This window comes from Durio zibethinus, chromosome 8 (assembly GCF_047325235.1).
Source record: "Durio zibethinus cultivar Kanyao isolate XHJ-2024 chromosome 8, ASM4732523v1, whole genome shotgun sequence".
Lineage (NCBI taxonomy): Eukaryota > Viridiplantae > Streptophyta > Magnoliopsida > Malvales > Malvaceae > Durio > Durio zibethinus.
This window is the reverse complement of record NC_143169.1, coordinates 3,176,694-3,195,217: the sequence shown is the minus strand read 5'-3', so window position 1 is coordinate 3,195,217 and position 18,524 is coordinate 3,176,694. Positions and strand designations below refer to the sequence as shown.

The 18,524-nt window shown below is 35.3% G+C and overlaps 1 protein-coding gene, 1 long non-coding RNA gene and 11 pseudogenes across 2 annotated transcripts; 12 read left to right on the top strand and 1 right to left on the bottom strand.

Annotated features, from left to right (window-relative positions):
• Positions 1 to 312: 312 nt before the first annotated feature.
• LOC149517319 (cytochrome P450 84A1-like) lies at positions 313 to 1,220 on the bottom strand (annotated as a pseudogene).
• A 564-nt stretch (positions 1,221 to 1,784) lies between these two features.
• On the top strand, positions 1,785 to 2,809 carry LOC149517318 (dehydration-responsive element-binding protein 1F-like). Its single transcript, XM_089764585.1, has one exon. It carries the CDS (start codon positions 1,941 to 1,943, stop codon positions 2,712 to 2,714), a length of 774 nt encoding a protein of 257 aa, XP_089620711.1. The 5' UTR covers positions 1,785 to 1,940; the 3' UTR covers positions 2,715 to 2,809.
• A 1,398-nt stretch (positions 2,810 to 4,207) lies between these two features.
• Positions 4,208 to 4,326, top strand: LOC149517317 (5S ribosomal RNA; annotated as a pseudogene).
• A 1,358-nt stretch (positions 4,327 to 5,684) lies between these two features.
• LOC149517314 (uncharacterized) lies at positions 5,685 to 8,874 on the top strand. The gene is made up of 4 exons (XR_016344224.1): positions 5,685 to 5,869; positions 6,097 to 6,207; positions 8,099 to 8,207; positions 8,434 to 8,874. It is a non-coding gene; the product is annotated as an uncharacterized LOC149517314 (long non-coding RNA).
• On the top strand, positions 5,900 to 6,018 carry LOC149517316 (5S ribosomal RNA; annotated as a pseudogene).
• On the top strand, positions 6,238 to 6,356 carry LOC149517315 (5S ribosomal RNA; annotated as a pseudogene).
• A 1,382-nt stretch (positions 8,875 to 10,256) lies between the features above and the next one.
• LOC149517313 (5S ribosomal RNA) lies at positions 10,257 to 10,375 on the top strand (annotated as a pseudogene).
• A 3,915-nt stretch (positions 10,376 to 14,290) lies between these two features.
• On the top strand, positions 14,291 to 14,409 carry LOC149517312 (5S ribosomal RNA; annotated as a pseudogene).
• Positions 14,410 to 14,624: 215 nt separating this feature from the next.
• On the top strand, positions 14,625 to 14,743 carry LOC149517311 (5S ribosomal RNA; annotated as a pseudogene).
• Positions 14,744 to 16,293: 1,550 nt separating this feature from the next.
• On the top strand, positions 16,294 to 16,412 carry LOC149517310 (5S ribosomal RNA; annotated as a pseudogene).
• Positions 16,413 to 16,971: 559 nt separating this feature from the next.
• Positions 16,972 to 17,090, top strand: LOC149517309 (5S ribosomal RNA; annotated as a pseudogene).
• A 555-nt stretch (positions 17,091 to 17,645) lies between these two features.
• LOC149517308 (5S ribosomal RNA) lies at positions 17,646 to 17,764 on the top strand (annotated as a pseudogene).
• A 220-nt stretch (positions 17,765 to 17,984) lies between these two features.
• LOC149517307 (5S ribosomal RNA) lies at positions 17,985 to 18,103 on the top strand (annotated as a pseudogene).
• Positions 18,104 to 18,524: the final 421 nt, after the last annotated feature.

Below are 18,524 nucleotides of genomic sequence, written 5' to 3'. Positions count from 1 at the left end.
CCCTAACTCTGTTCTCTAAAGTTACCACGCTATCATGAGAACCACCCATAAAGTCCTGCACCATGTTCATGAGATGTGTTTGTTGTCTCTCCAGTTGTAACAACTGCCTCTGGATAGCCAACCAATTTTCTTTGTTGCTGATCAAGGACCCTTCAGACTGTTCACCTAGCTTTAAGAAACCCAAACAATTTCCAGATGGCTCCCTTCGATTTACATCTATCCTTTCATCAGCATCAAATGCCCTTTTTCTTAGGTCTTTTACATCTATATTCTCTTCAGGCCCTTTATCCCGCATACTAGCAGCTCTCCTTTCTATGTTACTATTTTTGTTGCTTTCTCTACGTGTTTTGCTCTCATTTCTTCCCTGTGTTTCTTTTCCCCCTTCTGATCTTTCTCATCCTTTAATTGGATTAGAAACTGTAAGAAGTCCTTGAATTCCCTTGCTATGCTCCAACTTTCGCTTTTCATCTTCAACCTCTGATCAACTAGTTTCTCAATGATTCCATTCAACTTCTCTAAAGGCTTTCCCATACGTTTGACTATACCTTGCAAATCAAGTGGTGCCAGGGTTGGGAAAAAATCAGAAATATTGGGCAGACACTAAGTCTCTATAATTTCTGAGATGACGTGCCTGAACTTGGTGCCAAGGTTGGCCCTGGCATCCCTCTCAAACGTGCCACCCCATAACATATTGGTAATCACATTCAATATCATTAAAAAAAATTTGCTCACTGACATTGACAGGGGATCTAGCCTTGCCGTATATATAACCCATGGTTTCTCGTACTTCGTTACGGTGAAGCATATATACTTTGTCCAAAGTGACGTTGCTAAGCATCTTGAGTACACATACCTTTCTTAACATTCTGCACACAGGACCATAGGGGTTCCAAGCTATGTCACATCTGTCGTTTGCTAAGAGGGCAGTCATAGGCACGTTACGATTGGCAAATGCGATGTCTTGGTCTTTAAGCACTTCTCGGGTCATGGATGAGGAGGTCACCAAGATACCAATCCTGCTCCCAAGTTGGAGTTTCACAACTAGCTCGTAGGTACGAGCTAATACAGCCCAGTAGGAGGGAAGGGCAGGGTCAAGGAAAGGAAGGTTTCCCACCAAAGAGAGGCCTTGAGGGCCTAGTGGCGATGGGGACTTCGCCCTTTGTTTTGCTTCCATATTCTTTTTTTTATTTTTTGTATATTCATTGTTGATATATAGATTCATGCGGATAGAGTTTCAATTCAATTCTAATTAGCATCCAAATCAAAAGATTAGTATCAATCCTTATCTCATTCTTTCAGCTTTTTTTTTATTTTTTATAAATAATCAGATATTAGAGAAAGAAAAAGAAATTAAACAGACCATAAAAATGATAAATACAAAAATAAAAAAATTTAAAATAAAAATCTCTACAACTGAGTTTAGATTAATCTCGATTGACAAAAAATCCTGAACAAAATAGGATATCTACAATTATTTGTCCGGAAATGAAATCAATCAAAGTAATAGTAAAGAGAGGACTTAATAAAAGGAAAAAAAAAAAACATGTTTAAGCCATTTTGTTTTTGTACGTTACCTTTTCACTGTTCTACCGATCAAAACACTCCAATTATTATCGAAAAATAGTGTTTTAATTTTTCGCATTTCAGATTTCATCATGAAAGTCATCGAATGCCTGATTGTTTCTTTTTCACGTGTCTAAAATCAAGTCATGCCGCCTCGTGTCCGTCTCCATCTCCAATTCGCGGATTGATTTTCTTTCAAATCCCCACCCTTTTACTGTTCCCCGTCCTATACTTGTTTGTTGGATCATTCTCTTCACTTCACTACTGCTTACTTGCTTCACTACTAATCTTTTCATCTTTCTCCTAATTATATATAATTCTAATTACTTGAAACAATCATTTTGGGGAATTGGATTCCCTTTTTTGTTATAGCTAGAATGGAGTGCTTGGAGCTTGATTCTTCTTCTTCATCATTATCTTCTTCTTCTTCTTCATGCAAGCTATACAACCCGGATTCAGAATCCTCAGCTGAAGCATTGCCTGTTTCCCTCAAACGAGAAGGTGGTAAGAAGAAGTTTAAGGAGACGCGACACCCATTTTTTAGAGGTGTTCGGCGGAGGAAAGGGAATAAATGGGTGTGTAAAGTGCGTGAACCGTACAAGAAATCAAGGATTTGGTTGGGGACTTTCCTTTGTCCAGAAATGGCTGCTAGGGCTTACGATGTTGCTGCCTTAGCGCTTAGAGGCAAGTCTGCTGCTCTTAATTTTCCTGACTTAGCTTCGATTCTTCCACGGGCCAAGTCTTCTTCAGCTGAGGATATAAAAACGGTTGCTCTTGCAGCTGCTGAAGCTTTTAGGCCAACAAGTTCAACCAATATGGTCCCTTCACATTCAACAAGTTCAACACATATTGATCAACATCCAGGTTATTCATCAACCCCAATTTCCATTGAGAAGAAACCCGCTTGTTTCTTGAATATGCAAGTTGTTGAGAATTATTCAATATTGGATCACAGTGAGAGCTTGGAAACCAATGCTAATGAGTTTGATCATCCATTGTTCATCGATGAGGAGGCATTGTTTAATATGCCTGGGTTTCTCGACAGTATGGCAGAGGCTATGCTCCTCACTCCACCTGCATTTCATAGAGAAGTTGATTGGGATGATGATACAGCTGCTACCATTAACATTGATTTATGGGTAGATCACTAACTAATCATACAGCATTAGGATTGACAGGAATCATATATCAGTTTCAGATTGCATTTTTATGCTTCCTTGTTTCTTCTTTTCGATAAGCTTTGGTAAGGCTAGAGAGGGTATTAGTGTAAATTATTATAGGACCATGCTAGCACTGTATTTCTGTACGATAACTTGTCTAAACCAAAGAACAATTAGTTGTAGATTTTCTTTGATCCCATGCTGTTTCATATTCTAATCCGATATAGGTGAGTTCATATTAATCTAGATAATCTTGCAGATTTGGTGTTTGCACTACATGCAACTATCTCCAAACCATGCTTGAATAAGGTTATTATTGTTGCTATAATTTGATAATAGATGATTTCTTAGATTCTGGTTTCCTTGAATTTATACCAATAGTTTATATAAACAAAATTATGACAAATTTGTAAATGGGCTTTTTGAAAGTTGAAGATTTTCCTCCATGAATTTGTGAGAAAATAATTTTTATATACTGCCTTCATGCTATTCTTGTACGAATTCATGGTTATTCATCAGTTTTACAGATATGCAAAGAGGATCCAATATGATCACTTCAAATTCAACAAGTTCAACATATATTGATCAATGTTGATCAATGTCCAGGTTGGCCATCGAAACCAATTTCCAATGCGAAGAAACCTGCTTGTTAATTGTTGGAAATATTGATATTTTAGCGAGTGATATATCCCATATTGAAAAAAAAAAATCATTTATATATAGTTTAAAAAATATTATTTGTCCTCTCTATATAATTGAAGTCTTTAGAGTGGATCAAATCATTGGGCCTTATTAGAAAGTTTTCTAGTGAATCAAACAATTTTAAAAATCAAAGATTAGACACTTAGGCACTTTGTAGTTAAGCATGTTTTGGAGGAGAGTAGTATTAAGATGGGTGACCTCCTGGGAAGTTCACGTGTTGCACTCCACGTTCTTTTATTTTTTGCTTTTCGTTCATTGTTATTACTATATATTTACTTGTTTATTCGTTGATTATTGTTCGCAGTGATTAATCGATACAAACTCAAGAAATCGATAAACTTTTTTTTGGCGTAGCACAAATTTCGACGACGAGAGTTTTCATGTGATATATTGAACAATGCACAAGAAAGGAAGGGTCGGATATATAATTTGCGCATTTAATGATGGGTTTGATCATACCAGTAATAAAGCACCAAATTTCATCAAAACTTCGCAGTTGAACCTACTTGGGTAAGAGTAGTATTAGGATGGGTGACCTCTTGGGAAGTCTTTATGTTGCAGCCCACATTTTTTTATTTTTTGTTTTCGTTTGTCGTTATTACTATTTATTTATTTGTTTATTCATCGATTACCATTCGTAGTGATTAATTGGTGATGATTCAAGAAATCGATGAACTTTTTTTTGGCATAGCACAAATTTCGAGGACGAGGGTTCGCGTGTGATATATTGAGCAACACACAAGAAAGGAAGGGTTGGACATAAAATTTGCACATCAAATGATGGGTGTGATCACACCAGCATTAAAGCACCAGAACCCATCAGAACTCTATAATTAAATGTGCTTGGACGAGAGTAGTACTATGATGGGGGACCTCCAGGGAAGTCCACATGTTGCTCCCCACATTCTTTTATATTTTGCTTTTCGTTCATCATTATTACTATATATTTATTTGTTTATTCATTGATCACTGTTCGTAGTGATTAATCGATGACTACTCAAAAAATCAATTAACCTTTTTTTGACATAGCACAAATTTCAGGGACGGGGGCTCACATGTGATATATCGAGTAACATACGAGAAAGGAAGGGTCAGATATATAATTAGCACATCAAATGATGCGTGCAATCATACCAATACTAAAGCATCGGATCCCATTAGAACTCCACAGTTAAGCATGCTTGGGTGAGAGTAATACTAGGATAGGTGAGCTTTTGGGAAGTCTTTGTGTTGCACTCCACATTTTTTTTTTTTGCTTTTTGTTCGTCCTTATTACTATATATTTATTTGTTTATTCGTTCATTACCATTCTAGTGATTAATCAGTGATGACTTGAAAAATTGATGAACCCTTTTTTTTTGGCATAGCATAAATTCTAGAGATAGGGGCTCACGCACGATATATCGAGGAACGCACGAGAAAGGAAGGGTTAGATATATAATTTGCACAACAGATAATGGGTACGATCATACCAGCACTAAAGCACCAAATTTCATTAGAGCTCCACAGTGAAGCATACTTAAGTGAGAGTAATACTATGATGGGTGACCTCTTGAGAAGTCATTGTGTTAAACCCTACATTCTTTTATTTTTTGCTTTTTGTTCATTGTTATTACTATATATTTATTTGTTTATTCGTTGATTACATTCATAGTGATTAATTGGTAACAACTCGAGAAATGGACAAACCTTGTTTTAGCATAGTGCAAATTTCGAAGACGAGGGCTTGCATGTGATATATCGAGCAATGTACAAGAAAGGAAGGGTTGGATATACAATTTGCACATTTATTGACAGGTGCTATCATACTAGCACTTAAGCATTGGATCCCATCAAAACTCCACAATTAAGCATGCTTGGGCGAAAGTAGTGTTAAGATGGGTGACCTCTTAGGAAGTCTTTGTGTTGCACACCACATTCTTTTATTTTTTGCTTTTTGTTCATCGTTAGTACTATATATTTATTTGCCTATTCGATGATTACTGTTCATTGTGATTAATTAGTGATGACTTGAGAAATCAATGAACCTTTTTTTGGCATAGCATAAATTCTAGGGACAGGGGGTTCGTGTGTCATTATTGAGCAATGCATGGAAAAGAAAAGATCGGATATATAATTTGCATATCAAATGATGGTTCCAATCATACTAGCACTAAAGCACCAAATCCCATTAGAACTTCATAGTAAAGCATGCTTGGACGAGAGTAGTATTAGGACAAGGGAAGATCTCTTGGGAAGTCCTCGTGTTGCACCCCACATTCTTTTATTTTTCATTTTTCATTAATCGTTATTACTATATATTTATTTGTTTATTCATTGATTACTGTTCATATTGATTAATCAATGACGACTTGAGAAATCGATGAACCTTTTTTTGGCATAGCTTAAATTTCAGGGACGGGGACTTGCGTGTGATATATCAAGCAATGCACGGGAAATGAAAGGTTAGATATATAATTTGTGCATCAAATGACAAGTGCAATCATAGCAGCATTAAAGCACTAGATTCCATTAGAACTCTGCAGTTAAGCGTACTTGGGCTAGAGTAGTACTAGGATAGGGCACCTCTTGTGAAGTTCTCGTGTTGCACCCTACAATATTTTATTTTTTTCTTTTTGTTCATTGTTATTACTATATATTTATTTGATTATTTGTTGATTACCATTTGTAGTGATTAATAGGTGACAACTCAAGAAATCAATGAACCCATTTTTGGCATAATGCAAATTTCAATGACGGAGGCTCACGTGTGATATATCGAGCACCGCACAGAAAAAGAAAGGTCAGATATATAATTTATGCATCAAAAAATAGGTGTGGTCATATCAGCACTAAAGCACCGAATCTCATTAGAACTTCGCAGTAAAGCGTGCTTGGACGATAGTGGTATTAGGATGGGTGACCTCTTAATAAGTCTTCGTGCTGCATCACACATTTTTTTTAATTTTTTCTTTTCATTCGACATTATTACGATTTATTTATTTATTTATTTATTGATTATCGTTTGTAGTAATTAATCGATGATGACTTGAGAAATTGATGAACCTATTTTTAACATAGTGCAAAATCCAAAAATAGGAGCTCACGTGTGATAAATCAAGCAATGCATGTGAAAGAAAGGGTTGGATAAATAATTTGCGCAACAAATGACACGAAAACATTGGATCCCATTAGAACCTTGTCATTAAGTAAGCGTGGGTGAGAGTAGTACTAGGATGAGTGACCTCTTAGAAAATCCTCATGTTGCACCCCACATTCTTTTATTTTTTTGCTTTTTGTTTGTCGCATTACTATATACTTGTTTGTTTATTCGTTGATTATTGTTCATAATGATTAATCGTTGACGACTCAAGAAATCGATGAACCTTTTTTTAGCATATAGCAAATTTTGGGGATGAGGGCTCGTGTGTAATATATCGAGCAATGCATGGTAAAAGAAGGGTCAAATATATAATTTGCATATCAAATTACATATGTGATCATACTACCACTAAAGTACTGGATCCTATCAGAACTCCGTAGTTAAGTGTGTTTGGGCGAGAGTAGTATTTAAATAGGTGACCTCCTGAGAAGTCCTTATGTTACACCCCATGTTCTTTTAGTTTTTAGTTTTTGCTTGTTGTTATTACTATATATTTATTTGATTATTTGTTGATTACCGTTCATAATGATTAATCATAATGACTTGAGAAATTGATGAACCCTTTTTTGGTGTAACGCAAATTTCAAGAATAGGGGCTCACATGTGATATATCGAGCAAAGCACAAAAAAGAAAAGGTCAGATATATAATTTGCGTATCAAATGACAGGTGCGATTAGACTAGCACTAAAGCACTGAATCCCATCAAAATTCTATAGTTAAGGTTGCTTGGGCAACAGTAATTCTAGGATGAGGCACTTCTTAGGAAGTTCTTGTGTTGCACAGCACAGTCTTTTATTTTTTGCTTTTCATTCATCGTTATTACTATATATTTTTTTGTTTATTTATTGATTGTCATTCGTAGTGATTAATTGGTAACGACTTAAGAAATTGATGAACCCTTTTTTGGCATAGCGTAAATTCCAAATACGGGAGCTTACGTGTGATATATCGAGCAATGCACGAAAAATAAGAGGTCAGATATATAATTTGTGCAACAAATGATGAGTGAGATCATACTAGCATTAAAGAATCGAATCACATCAGAACTCCGCAATTAAGCACGTTTAGGTGCGATTAGTGCTAAGATAGGTGACCTTTGGGATGTCCTTGTGTTGCACCCACATTTTTTATTTTTGCTTTTGCTTTCGTTGTTATTATTATATATTTATTTGTTTATTTATTGATTACCATTTGTAGTGATTAATTGGTGATGACTCGAGAAATTGATGAACCCTTTTTTAGCATAGTGCAAGAGATCGAGGCTCGTGTGTGGTAAATCAAGTAACACATGAGAAATAAAGGGTCGGATACATAATTTATGCATCAAAAGACAAGTATGATCATACTAGCACTAAAGCACTAGATCCCATTAGAACTTTACAGTTAAATGAGTGTGGGCGAGAGTAGTACTAGGATGAGTGACCTTTTAGGAAGTCATCGTGTTGCACCCTATATTCTTTTATTTTTTTGCTTTTCGTTCATCGTTATTACTATATATTTATTTGTATATTTGTTGATTACTGTTCATAGTGATTAATCGTTGATGACTCAAGAAATCGATGAACTTTTTTGGGCATAATGCAAATTTGGGAGAAGAGGGCTTACGTGTGATGTATCGAGCAAAGTATGGGAAAAGAAGGTTAGATATATAATTTGTGCATCAAATAATGGGTGCAATCATACCAGCACTAAAGTATCGATTCTATCATAACTACGTAGTTAAGCATATTTGGGCAAGAGTAATGCTAGTATAAATGACCTTTTAGGAAATCCTCATGTTGCACCTCACATTCTTTTATTTTTTGCTTTTCATTTGTTATTATTATTATATATTTATTTGTTTATCCATTGATTACCATTCGCAGTGATTAATCGATGATGGTTCAAGAAATCGATGAACCCCTTTTTGGCGTAGCGTAAATTTTGGGGACGGAGGCTCGTTTATGATATATCGAGCAATGTATAGGAAAGAAAGGGTCGAATATATAATTTGCTCATCAAATGATTGCTGCGATTATACTAGCATTAAAGCACTAGATCCCATTAGAACTCCACAGTTAAGTGTGATTTGGTGAGAGTAGCACTAAGATGGGACACCTCTTGGGAAGTTCTCGTAATGCACCCCACAGTCTTTTATTTTTTGCTTTTTGTTTGTCCTTATTACTATATATTGATCTGTCTATTTGTTGATACCATTCGCAGTGATTAATTGGTGACAACTCAAGAAATCAATGAACTCTTTTTTAGCATAGCACAAATTTTGGCAATGATGGCTCATGTGTGATATATCGAGTAATGCACAGGAATGGAAGGGTTAGATATGTAATTCGTGCATAAATGATGGGTGCAATCATACCAGTATAATGTACTAGATCCCATCAAAACTTCATAGTTAAGCGGGCTTGGATGAGAGCAGTACTAGGATGTGAGACCTCTTGGGAAGTCATCGTGTTGCACCCCACATTCTTTTATTTTTGCTTTCTTTCATCATTATTACTATATATTTATTTCTTTATTTGTTGATTATCATTCATAGTGATTAATTGGTGATGACTCGAGAAATCATTAACCTTTTTTTGGCATAGCATAATTTTCGGGTACGAGGGCTTGCGTGTGATATATTGAGCAAAGCATGGGAAAGGAAGGGTCGGATAAATAATTTGGGCATTAAATGATGGGTGCGATCATACCAGCACTATAGCATCAAATCTCATTAGAACTTCATAATCAAGCATGCTTGGGCGAAAGTAGTATTAGGATGGGTGACCTCCTGGGAAGTCCTTGTGTTGCACACTACATTCTTTTATTTTTTGCTTTTCGTTTGTCATTATTACTATATATTTATTTGTTTATTTGTTAATTATCGTTTGTAGTAATTTATCGATGTTGACACAAGAAATTGATGAACCTTTTTTTGGCATAGTGTAAATTTTGGGAACGGGGGTTTGCGTGTGATATATTGAGCAACTTACAAGAAAAGAAGGGTCGAATATATAATTTGTGCATCAAATGACAAGTGCGATCATACCAGCACTAAAACACTAGATCCCATCAGAAGTTCGAAATTATGTGTACTTGGGCAAAATTAGTACTAAGATGGTTGACCTTTTGGGATGTCTTTGTGTTACACCTTACATTCTTTTTTTTCTCCTTTTCGTTCATCTTTATTACTGTATATTTATTAATTTATTCGTTGATTTTTATTTACAGTGATTAATCGATAATGACATGAGAATCAATGAACCCTTTTTTGACGTAGCACAAATTCTAGGGATGGTGTTTCGCGTATGATATTTCGAGCAATACACAGGAACAGAAAGGTCAGATATATAATTCACGCATCAAATAATGGGTGTGGTCATACTAGTATTGAAGCACTGGATCCCATCAAAACTTCGTAGTTAAGCATGTTTGGGCCAGAGTAGTACTAAGATGGGTGAACTCATAGGAAGTCTTCATGTTGCACCCCACATTCTTTTATTTTTTACTTTTCGTTCATTGTTATTACTATATATTTATTTTTTTATTCGTTGATTACCGTTCATAGAGATTAATCGGTGACGACTTGAAAAATCGATGAACCCTTTTTTGGCATAGCATAAATTTTGAGTACAGGAGCTCGTATGTGATATATCGAGCAATGCACAAGAAAGGAAGGGTCAGATATATAATTTATGCATCAAATGATGAATGCAATCATACCAGCACTAAAGCATTGGATCCCATCAGAACTTCGCAGTTATGCATGCTTGGGTGAAAGTAGTATTAAGATGGTTGACCTTTTGGAAAGTTTTCGTATTGCACCTCACATTATTTTATTTTTTGCTTTTCGTTCATTGTCATTACTATATATTTATTTATTTATTCATTGATTATTGTTCGTAGTGATTAATCGGTGATAACTCAAGAAATTGATTAACCTTTTTTTGGCATAGTGTAAATTTGGGTACGGGGGCTTACGGGTGATATATCGAGCCATGCACGGGAAGGGAAAGGTCAGATATATAATTTGTGCATCAAACGATGGGTGCGATCATGCCAACATTATAGCATCAGATCTCATCAGAACTCCGTAATCAAACGTGCTTGGGCGAAAGTAGTACTAGGATGGGTGATTTCCTGAGAAGTCCTCATGTTGCACCCCACATTCTTTTAAGTTTTTCTTTTCATTCATTGTTAATGCTATATGTTTATTTATTTATTCATTGGTTATCAATCATAGTGATTGATCAGTGATGACTCAAAAAATTGATTAACCCTTTTTTGGTGTAGCTCAAATTTCGAGGACGAGGGCTTGTGTGTAATATATTGAGTAATGCACTGAAAATGAAGGGTTGGATATATAATTTGTGCATTAAATGATGGGTTCAATCATACTAGGATTAAAGTACTACATCCCATTAGAACTTTGTAGTCAAGTGCGTTTGGGTGAGAATAGTACTAGGTTGGGTAACCTCCTAAGAAGTCCTCGTGTTGCACCCCACATTCTTTTATTTTTTACGTTTTGTTTGTCATTATTACTATATATTTATTTATTTATTTGTTGATTATCATTCGTAGTGATTAATCGGTGATAACTCGAGAAATCCATTAACCTTTTTTTGGCATAGTGTAAATTTTGGGTATAGGGGCTCGCATGTGATATATCATGCAACGCACGAGAAAGGAAGGGTCGGATATATAATTTACACATCAAATGATGAGTACAATCACAGCATCATTAAAGCACTAGATCCCATCAAAACTCCATAGTCAAACGTGCTTGGGTGAGAGTATTTCTAGGTTAGGTTACCTTCTAGCAAGTCATCGTGTTGCACAGAACATTCTTTTATTTTTTGCTTTTCATTCATCGTTATTGCTATATATTTATTTGTTTATTTGTTGATTACCACTCGAAGTGATTAATTTAGAAATCTATTAACTTTTTTTCGACGTAGCGTAAATTTGGGGATGGGGGCTCGCATGTGATATATCAAGCAACGCACGAGAATAGAAGTGCAAGATATGTAATTTGCACATCAAATGATGAATGCAATCATACTAGCACTAAAGCATCAGATCCTATTAGAACTCCACAGTCAAGCATACTTGGACGAGAGTAGTACTAAAATGGGTGATCTTCTAGGAAATTTACGTGTTGTAACCCATATACTTTTATTTTTTTACTTTTCGTTCATCGTTATTATTAAATGTTTATTTGTTTATTCGTTGATAATCATTCATAGTGATTAATTGTGGATAACTCAAGAAATCAATGAACCCTTTTTTGGTGTAGCGTAAATTCCAGGGATGGAGGCTCGCGTGTGATATATTGAGCAACACATAGGAAAAAAAGGGTCTAATATGTAATTTACGCACCAAAAGATAGGTGCGATCACACTAGCATTAAAGCACTGAAACCCACCAAAACTCTGTAGTCAAGCATGCTTGGGAGAATGTAGTACTATGATGGGTAACCTCTTGGGAAGTCTTCATGTTATACCTCACATTTTTTTATTTTTTGCTTTTTGTTCATCATTATTTCTATATTTTTATTTTTTTATTCATTAATTACTATTTGTAGTGATTAATTAGTGATGACTCGAGAAATCGATGAACCCATTTTTGGGGTAACTCAAATTTTGGGGAAGAAGGCTCGCGTGCCGTATATCGAGTAACACACAAGAAAGTAAGTGTCAGATATATAATTTTTGCATCAAATGATGGGTGTGATCATACCAATATTAAAGCATTAGATCCCATCAAAACTCCGTAGTTAAGTGTGCTTAGGTGATAGTAGTACTAGATTGGGTGATCTATTGTGAAGTCCTCATGTTGCACCCAAGATTCTTTTATTTTTTACTTTGCATTCATCATTATTACTATATATTTATTTATTTATTTTTTGATTACCATTCATAGTGATTTATCGGTGATGACTCCAGAAATTGATGAACCCATTTTTGGCGTAGGGTAAATTCTGAGAACGGGGGCTCACGTGTGATATATCGAGCAATGCACAGGAAAAAAAGTTGGATATATAATTTACGCATCAAATGACGGGTGCGATCATACTAGTCCTAAAGCACGGGATTCCATTAGAACTCCACACTTATGCTTGCTTGGGCTAGAGTAGTAATAAGATGGTTGACCTCCTCGGAAGTCCTCATGTTGCACCCCACATTCTTTTACTTTTTGCTTTTCGTTCATCATTATTACTATTTATTTATTTATTCATTGATTACCATTTGTAGTGATTAATCGATGACAACGCGAGAAATAAATGAACCTTTTTTTGGCATAGCATAAATTTCGAGGATGGTGGCTTGGTGTGGTATTTCGAGTAATATACAAAACAAGAAGGGTCGGATATATAATTTGCGCATCACAAGATTTGTGCGATCATGCCAGCATTGAAGTACTAGATCCCATTGGAACTTTGTAGTTAAACGTGCTTAGACGAGAGTAGTACTAAAATGGGTGACCTCTTGGAAGTCTTTATGTTGCACTCCATAATTTTTTATTTTTTACTTTTCGTTCATTGTTATTACTATATATTTTTTTGTTTATTCATTGATTACAATTCTAGTGATTAATCGGTGATGACTCGAGAAATCGATGAACCCTTTTTTGGCGTAGCGTAATTTTTGAGTATGGGGCTTCATGTGTAGTATATCGAGCAATGCACTGAAAAAGAAGGGTCAGGTATATAATTTGTGCTTTAAATGACAGGTATGATCATACTAGCACTAAAGCATCTATCTCATAAGAGCTCCACAATCAAGTGTGCTTTGGGCGAGAGTAGTACGAGAATGGGTGACTTCCTAGAAAGTTCTCGTATTGCACCTTACATTCTTTTTATTTTTTACTTTTCGTTCATCATTATTACTATATATTTATTTATTTATTCGTTGATTACCATTCATAATGATTAATTGGTGATGACTCAAGAAATCATTGAACCTTTTTTGATGTACCTTAAATTTTAAGCATGAAGGCTCGCATGTTTTATATCGAGCAACACATAAAAAAGGAAGGGTCAAATATATAATTTGCACGTCAAACGACGGATACGATCATAGCAGTATTAAAGCATTGGATCCTATCAGAATTCCATAGTCAAGCATGATTGGGTGAAAGTACTACTAGGTTGGGTGCCTCTTAGGAAGTCCTCATGTTGCACTCCACATTCTTTTATTTTTTGCTTTTCATTCGTTGTTATTGCTATATATTAATTTGTTTATTTGTTAATTACCATTCATAGTGATTAATTGGTGACGACTCGAGAAATCCATTAACCTTTTTTTGACGAAGCACAAATTCCAGGGATGGGGGCTCAAGTGTGATAAATCGAGTAATACACGAGAATGAAAAGGTCAAATATGTAATTTACGCATCAAATGATGGGTGCGATCATACCAGCACTAAAGCATCGAATCTCATCAGAACTCTGCAATCAAGCGTGCTTCGGCTAAAGTAGTACTAGGATGGATGACCTTATTGGAAGTTTGCATGTTGCAACCCATATTCTTTTATTTTTTTCTTTTCGTTCATCGTTATTACTATATGTTTATTTGTTTACTCTTTGATTATCGTTCATAGCGATTAATCAGTAATGACTCAAAAATTTAATGAACCTTTTTTTGGTGTAATGCAAATTTCGAGGACGAAAGCTCATGTGTGATATATCACGCGACGCATAGAAAAAGAAGGGTCTGATATATAATTTGCACACCAAAAGATGGGTGCGATCATTCTAGCACTAAAGCATAAGATTCCATCAGAACTCTACAGTCAAGCGTGCTTAAGCGAGTGTAGTACTAGGATGGGTGAGCTCTTGGGAAGTCCTCGTGTTGCACCCTATATTCTTTTATTTTTTTTCTTTTCGTTTGTTGTTGTTTCTATATTTTTATTTGTTTATTCATTTATTACCATTCATAGTGATTAATTAATGACGACTCGAGAAATCGATGAACCTTTTGTTGACACAACTTAAATTCAAAGGACGAGCGTGCATAATATATCGATAATGCACGAGGAAACAAGTGTAGGATATATAATTTACGCATCAAATGATGGGTGCGATCATACCAGCTTTAAAGCATCGGATCCCATCAGAACACTGCAATCAAGCATGCTTGGGTAAGAGTAATACTAGGTTGGGTGACCTCTTGAGAAATCCTCGTGTTGCACCCCACATTCTTTTATTTTTTTCTTTTTGTTTGTCGTTATTACTATATATTTATTTGTTTATTCGTTGAATACCATTCGTAGTAATTAATCGGTGAAGACTCAAGAAATCCATTAACCTTTTTTTGGAATAACACAAATTTTATGAACGGGGGCTCGCTTGTGATATATCGAGTAATGCATGGGAAAAAAAGGGTCAAATATATAATTTGTGCATCAAATGATGGTTGTGATCATACCAACACTGAAGCACTAAAACCCATCAGAGCTTCACAGTTAAGTGTGTTTGAGCGAGAGTAATACTAGAATTGGTGACCTCCTAAGAAGTCCTCATGTTGCACACCATATTCTTTTATTTTTTGTTTTTCTTTCGTTGTTGTTACCATATATTTATTTGTTTATTCATTGATTACCGTTTGTAGTGATTAATCGGTGACGACTCGAGAAATCGATGAACCCTTTTTTGGCATATCATAAATTTCGAGGATGGGGGCTTTCTTGTGTTATATTAAGCAACGCACAAAAAAAGAAGGGTCGGATATATAACTTTCACATCAAATGATGGGTGTGATAATACTAGTGCTAAAGCATCGGTTCCCATCAAAAGTCCATAGTTAAGTGTGCTTAGTGAGAATAGTGCTAGGTTGGGTGACCTCCTAGGAAGTCCTCGAGTTGCACCCCACATTCTTTTATTTTTTTCTTTTTGTTTGTCGTTATTACTATTTATTTATTCATTGATTATCATTCGTAGTGATTAATTGATGATGACTTTAGAAATCGTGAGCCCTTTTTTGGCGCAGCACAAATTCCAAAGACAGAGGCTCGTGTGTGAAATATCAAACAACGCACAAGAAAGAAAGGGTCAAATATATAATTTATGCGTCAAAGGATTGGCATGATCATAACAACATTAAAGCACCAGATGCCATCAGAATTTCACAATTAAGCATGCTTAAAAGAGAGTAGTATTAAGATGGGTGACCTCCTAGAAAGTTCTCGTGTTGCACCCTACATTCAGTTATTTTTTGCTTTTTATTCATCGTTATTACAATAAATTTATTTGTTTATTCATTGATTACCACTCGTAGTGATTAATTGGTGATAACTCGAGAAATCAATGAACCTTTTTTTGGCGTAACATAAATTTCGAGTACAGGGGCTCGCATGTGATATATCGAGCAACAAACAAGAAATGAAGGTTCAGATATATAATTTGCACATCAAATGATGGGCGCATTCATACCGACACTAAAACATTAGATCCCATAAGAAATCCGCAGTTAAGCGTGGTTGGGTGAGAGTAGTACGAAGATGGATGACCTCTTGGGAAGTCCTCATGTTGCACCCTACATTCTTTTATTTTTTGCTTTTTGTTTGTTGTTATTACTACATATTTATTTGTTTATTCAATGATTACCATTCATAGTGATTAATTGGTGATGACTTGAGAAATTAATGAACATTTTTTTGGCGTAGCTCAAATTCCAAAGATAAGGGCTCACGTATGATATATCGATCAACGCATGGGAAAGGAAAGGTCGGATATATAATTTGAAGGGTGCAATCATAACAACATTAAAGCACCAGATCCCATAAGAACTCCGTAATCAAGCATGCTTAGGTAAGAGTAGTACTAGATTGGGTGACCTCTTGAGAAGTCTTCGTGTTGCACCCTGCATTTTTTTTAGTTTTTTCTTTTCGTTCATCGTTATTATTATATGTTTATTTGTTTATTCATTGATTACCATTCATAGTGATTAATTAGTGACAACTCGAGAAATCGATGAACCCTTTTTTGGTGTAGCAAAAATTTCGAAGGTGAGGGTTCGCGTGTTATATATTAAGCAATGCATAGAAAAGAAAGGGTTTGATATATAATTTGCACGTTAAAAAATAGGTGAGATCATACTAGCACTAAAGTGCTAGATCCCATTAGAACTCCACAGTCAAACATGCTTGGGTAAGTGTAGTTTTAGGATGGGTAACCTCTTGGGAAATCCTCGTGTTGCACCCCACATTCTTTTATTTTTTTGCTTTTCGTTCATCATTAATTCTATATATTTATTTGTTTATTCATTGATTATCGTTCATAGGAATTAATCGATAACAATTAAAGAAATCGATGAACCTTTTTTTGGCGTAGCGCAAATTCTAAAGACGTGGGCTCGCATGTGATATTTTGAGCAATGCATGGGAAAAGAAGGGTCAGATATATAATTTACACATCAAATGTCAGATGCGATCATACCAGCACTACGACACCAGATCCCATTAGAACTCTGTAGTCCAGTATGCTTGGGCAAGAATAGTACCAAGATGGGTGACTTATTGGGAAGTCCTCGTGTTGCACCCCACATTATTTTATCTTTTACGTTTCGTTTGTCATTATTACTATATATTTATTTGTTTATTCATTGATTACAATTCGTAGTGATTAATTGGTGATGATTTGAGAAATCAATCAACCTCTTTTTGACGTAGTGTAAATTTTTGGGATGGAGGCTCATGTGTGATATATCGTGCAATGCATAGGATAGGATGGTTTGGATATATAATTTGCATATCGATTGATGGGTCTAATCATACAAGAACAAATGCATTGGATCACATCAAAACTATGCAGTTAGGCGTGTTTGGATGAGAGTAGTATTAGGATTGGTGACCTCCTGGGAAGTCTTCATGTAGCACCCAACATTTTTTTTTTTTTACTTTTTGTTCGTCGTTATTACTATATATTTATTTGTTTATTCATTGATTATTGTTCGTAGTGATTAATCAGTGACAACTTAAGAAATGGATGAACCCTTTTATGGCTAGCATAAATTTTGGTGGCAGGGGCTTGCATGTGATATACCAAGCAACGCATAAAAAATAAAGGGTCAGATATATAATTTGTGCATCAAATGATGGGTGCAATCATACTAGCATTAAAGCACTAGATCCTATCTGAACTCCGCAGTTATGCATGCTTGTGCGAGAGTAGTACTAGGATAGTTGACCTCCTAGGAAGTCCTCGTGTTGCACCCCATATTCTTTTGTTTTTTGCTTTTCATTCATCATTATTACTATATATTTAATTTTTTTATTCATTGATTACCATTTATAGTGATTAATCAGTGACAACTCGAGAAATCGATAAATCATTTTTTGGCATAGCATAAATATCGAAGACAGTGACTTGCATGTGATATATCAAGCAATGCACAAGAACAGAAGGGTTGAATATATAATTTATGCATCAAATGACGGGTGCAATTACATCAGCACTAAAGTACTGGGTCCTATCAGAACTCCACAATTAAGCATGCTTGAATGAGATTAGTACTATGATGGGTGACCTCTTAGGAAGTCCTCATGTTGTACCCCACCCATTCTTTTATTTTTTGATTTTTATTCGTCATTGTTACTATATATTTATTTATTTATTCATTGATTACCATTTGTAGTGATTAATTGGTGATGACTTGAGAAATTGATGAACCCTTTTTTGGTGTAGCATAAATTTCGAGGACAAAGGCTTAAGTGTGATATATCGAGTAATGCACGGAAAAGGAAGAATCAGATATGTAATTTGCATATCAAATGATGAGTGCAATCATACTAGCACTAAAGTACCAGGTCCCATCAGAATTATGCAGTTAAGCGTGCTTGGGCGAAAGTAGTACTAGAATAGGTGATCTCTTTGGAAGTCCTCATGTTGCACGCCACATTCTTTTATTTTTTCCTTTTCGTTTGCCATTATTACTATATATTTATTTGTTTATTTGTTAATTACCTTCGTAGTGAT

Bases quoted from the DNA above. Each gene is read 5' to 3' on its own strand.
- LOC149517318 (XM_089764585.1), top strand. From the start codon at position 1,941: ATGGAGTGCTTGGAGCTTGATTCTTCTTCTTCATCATTATCTTCTTCT.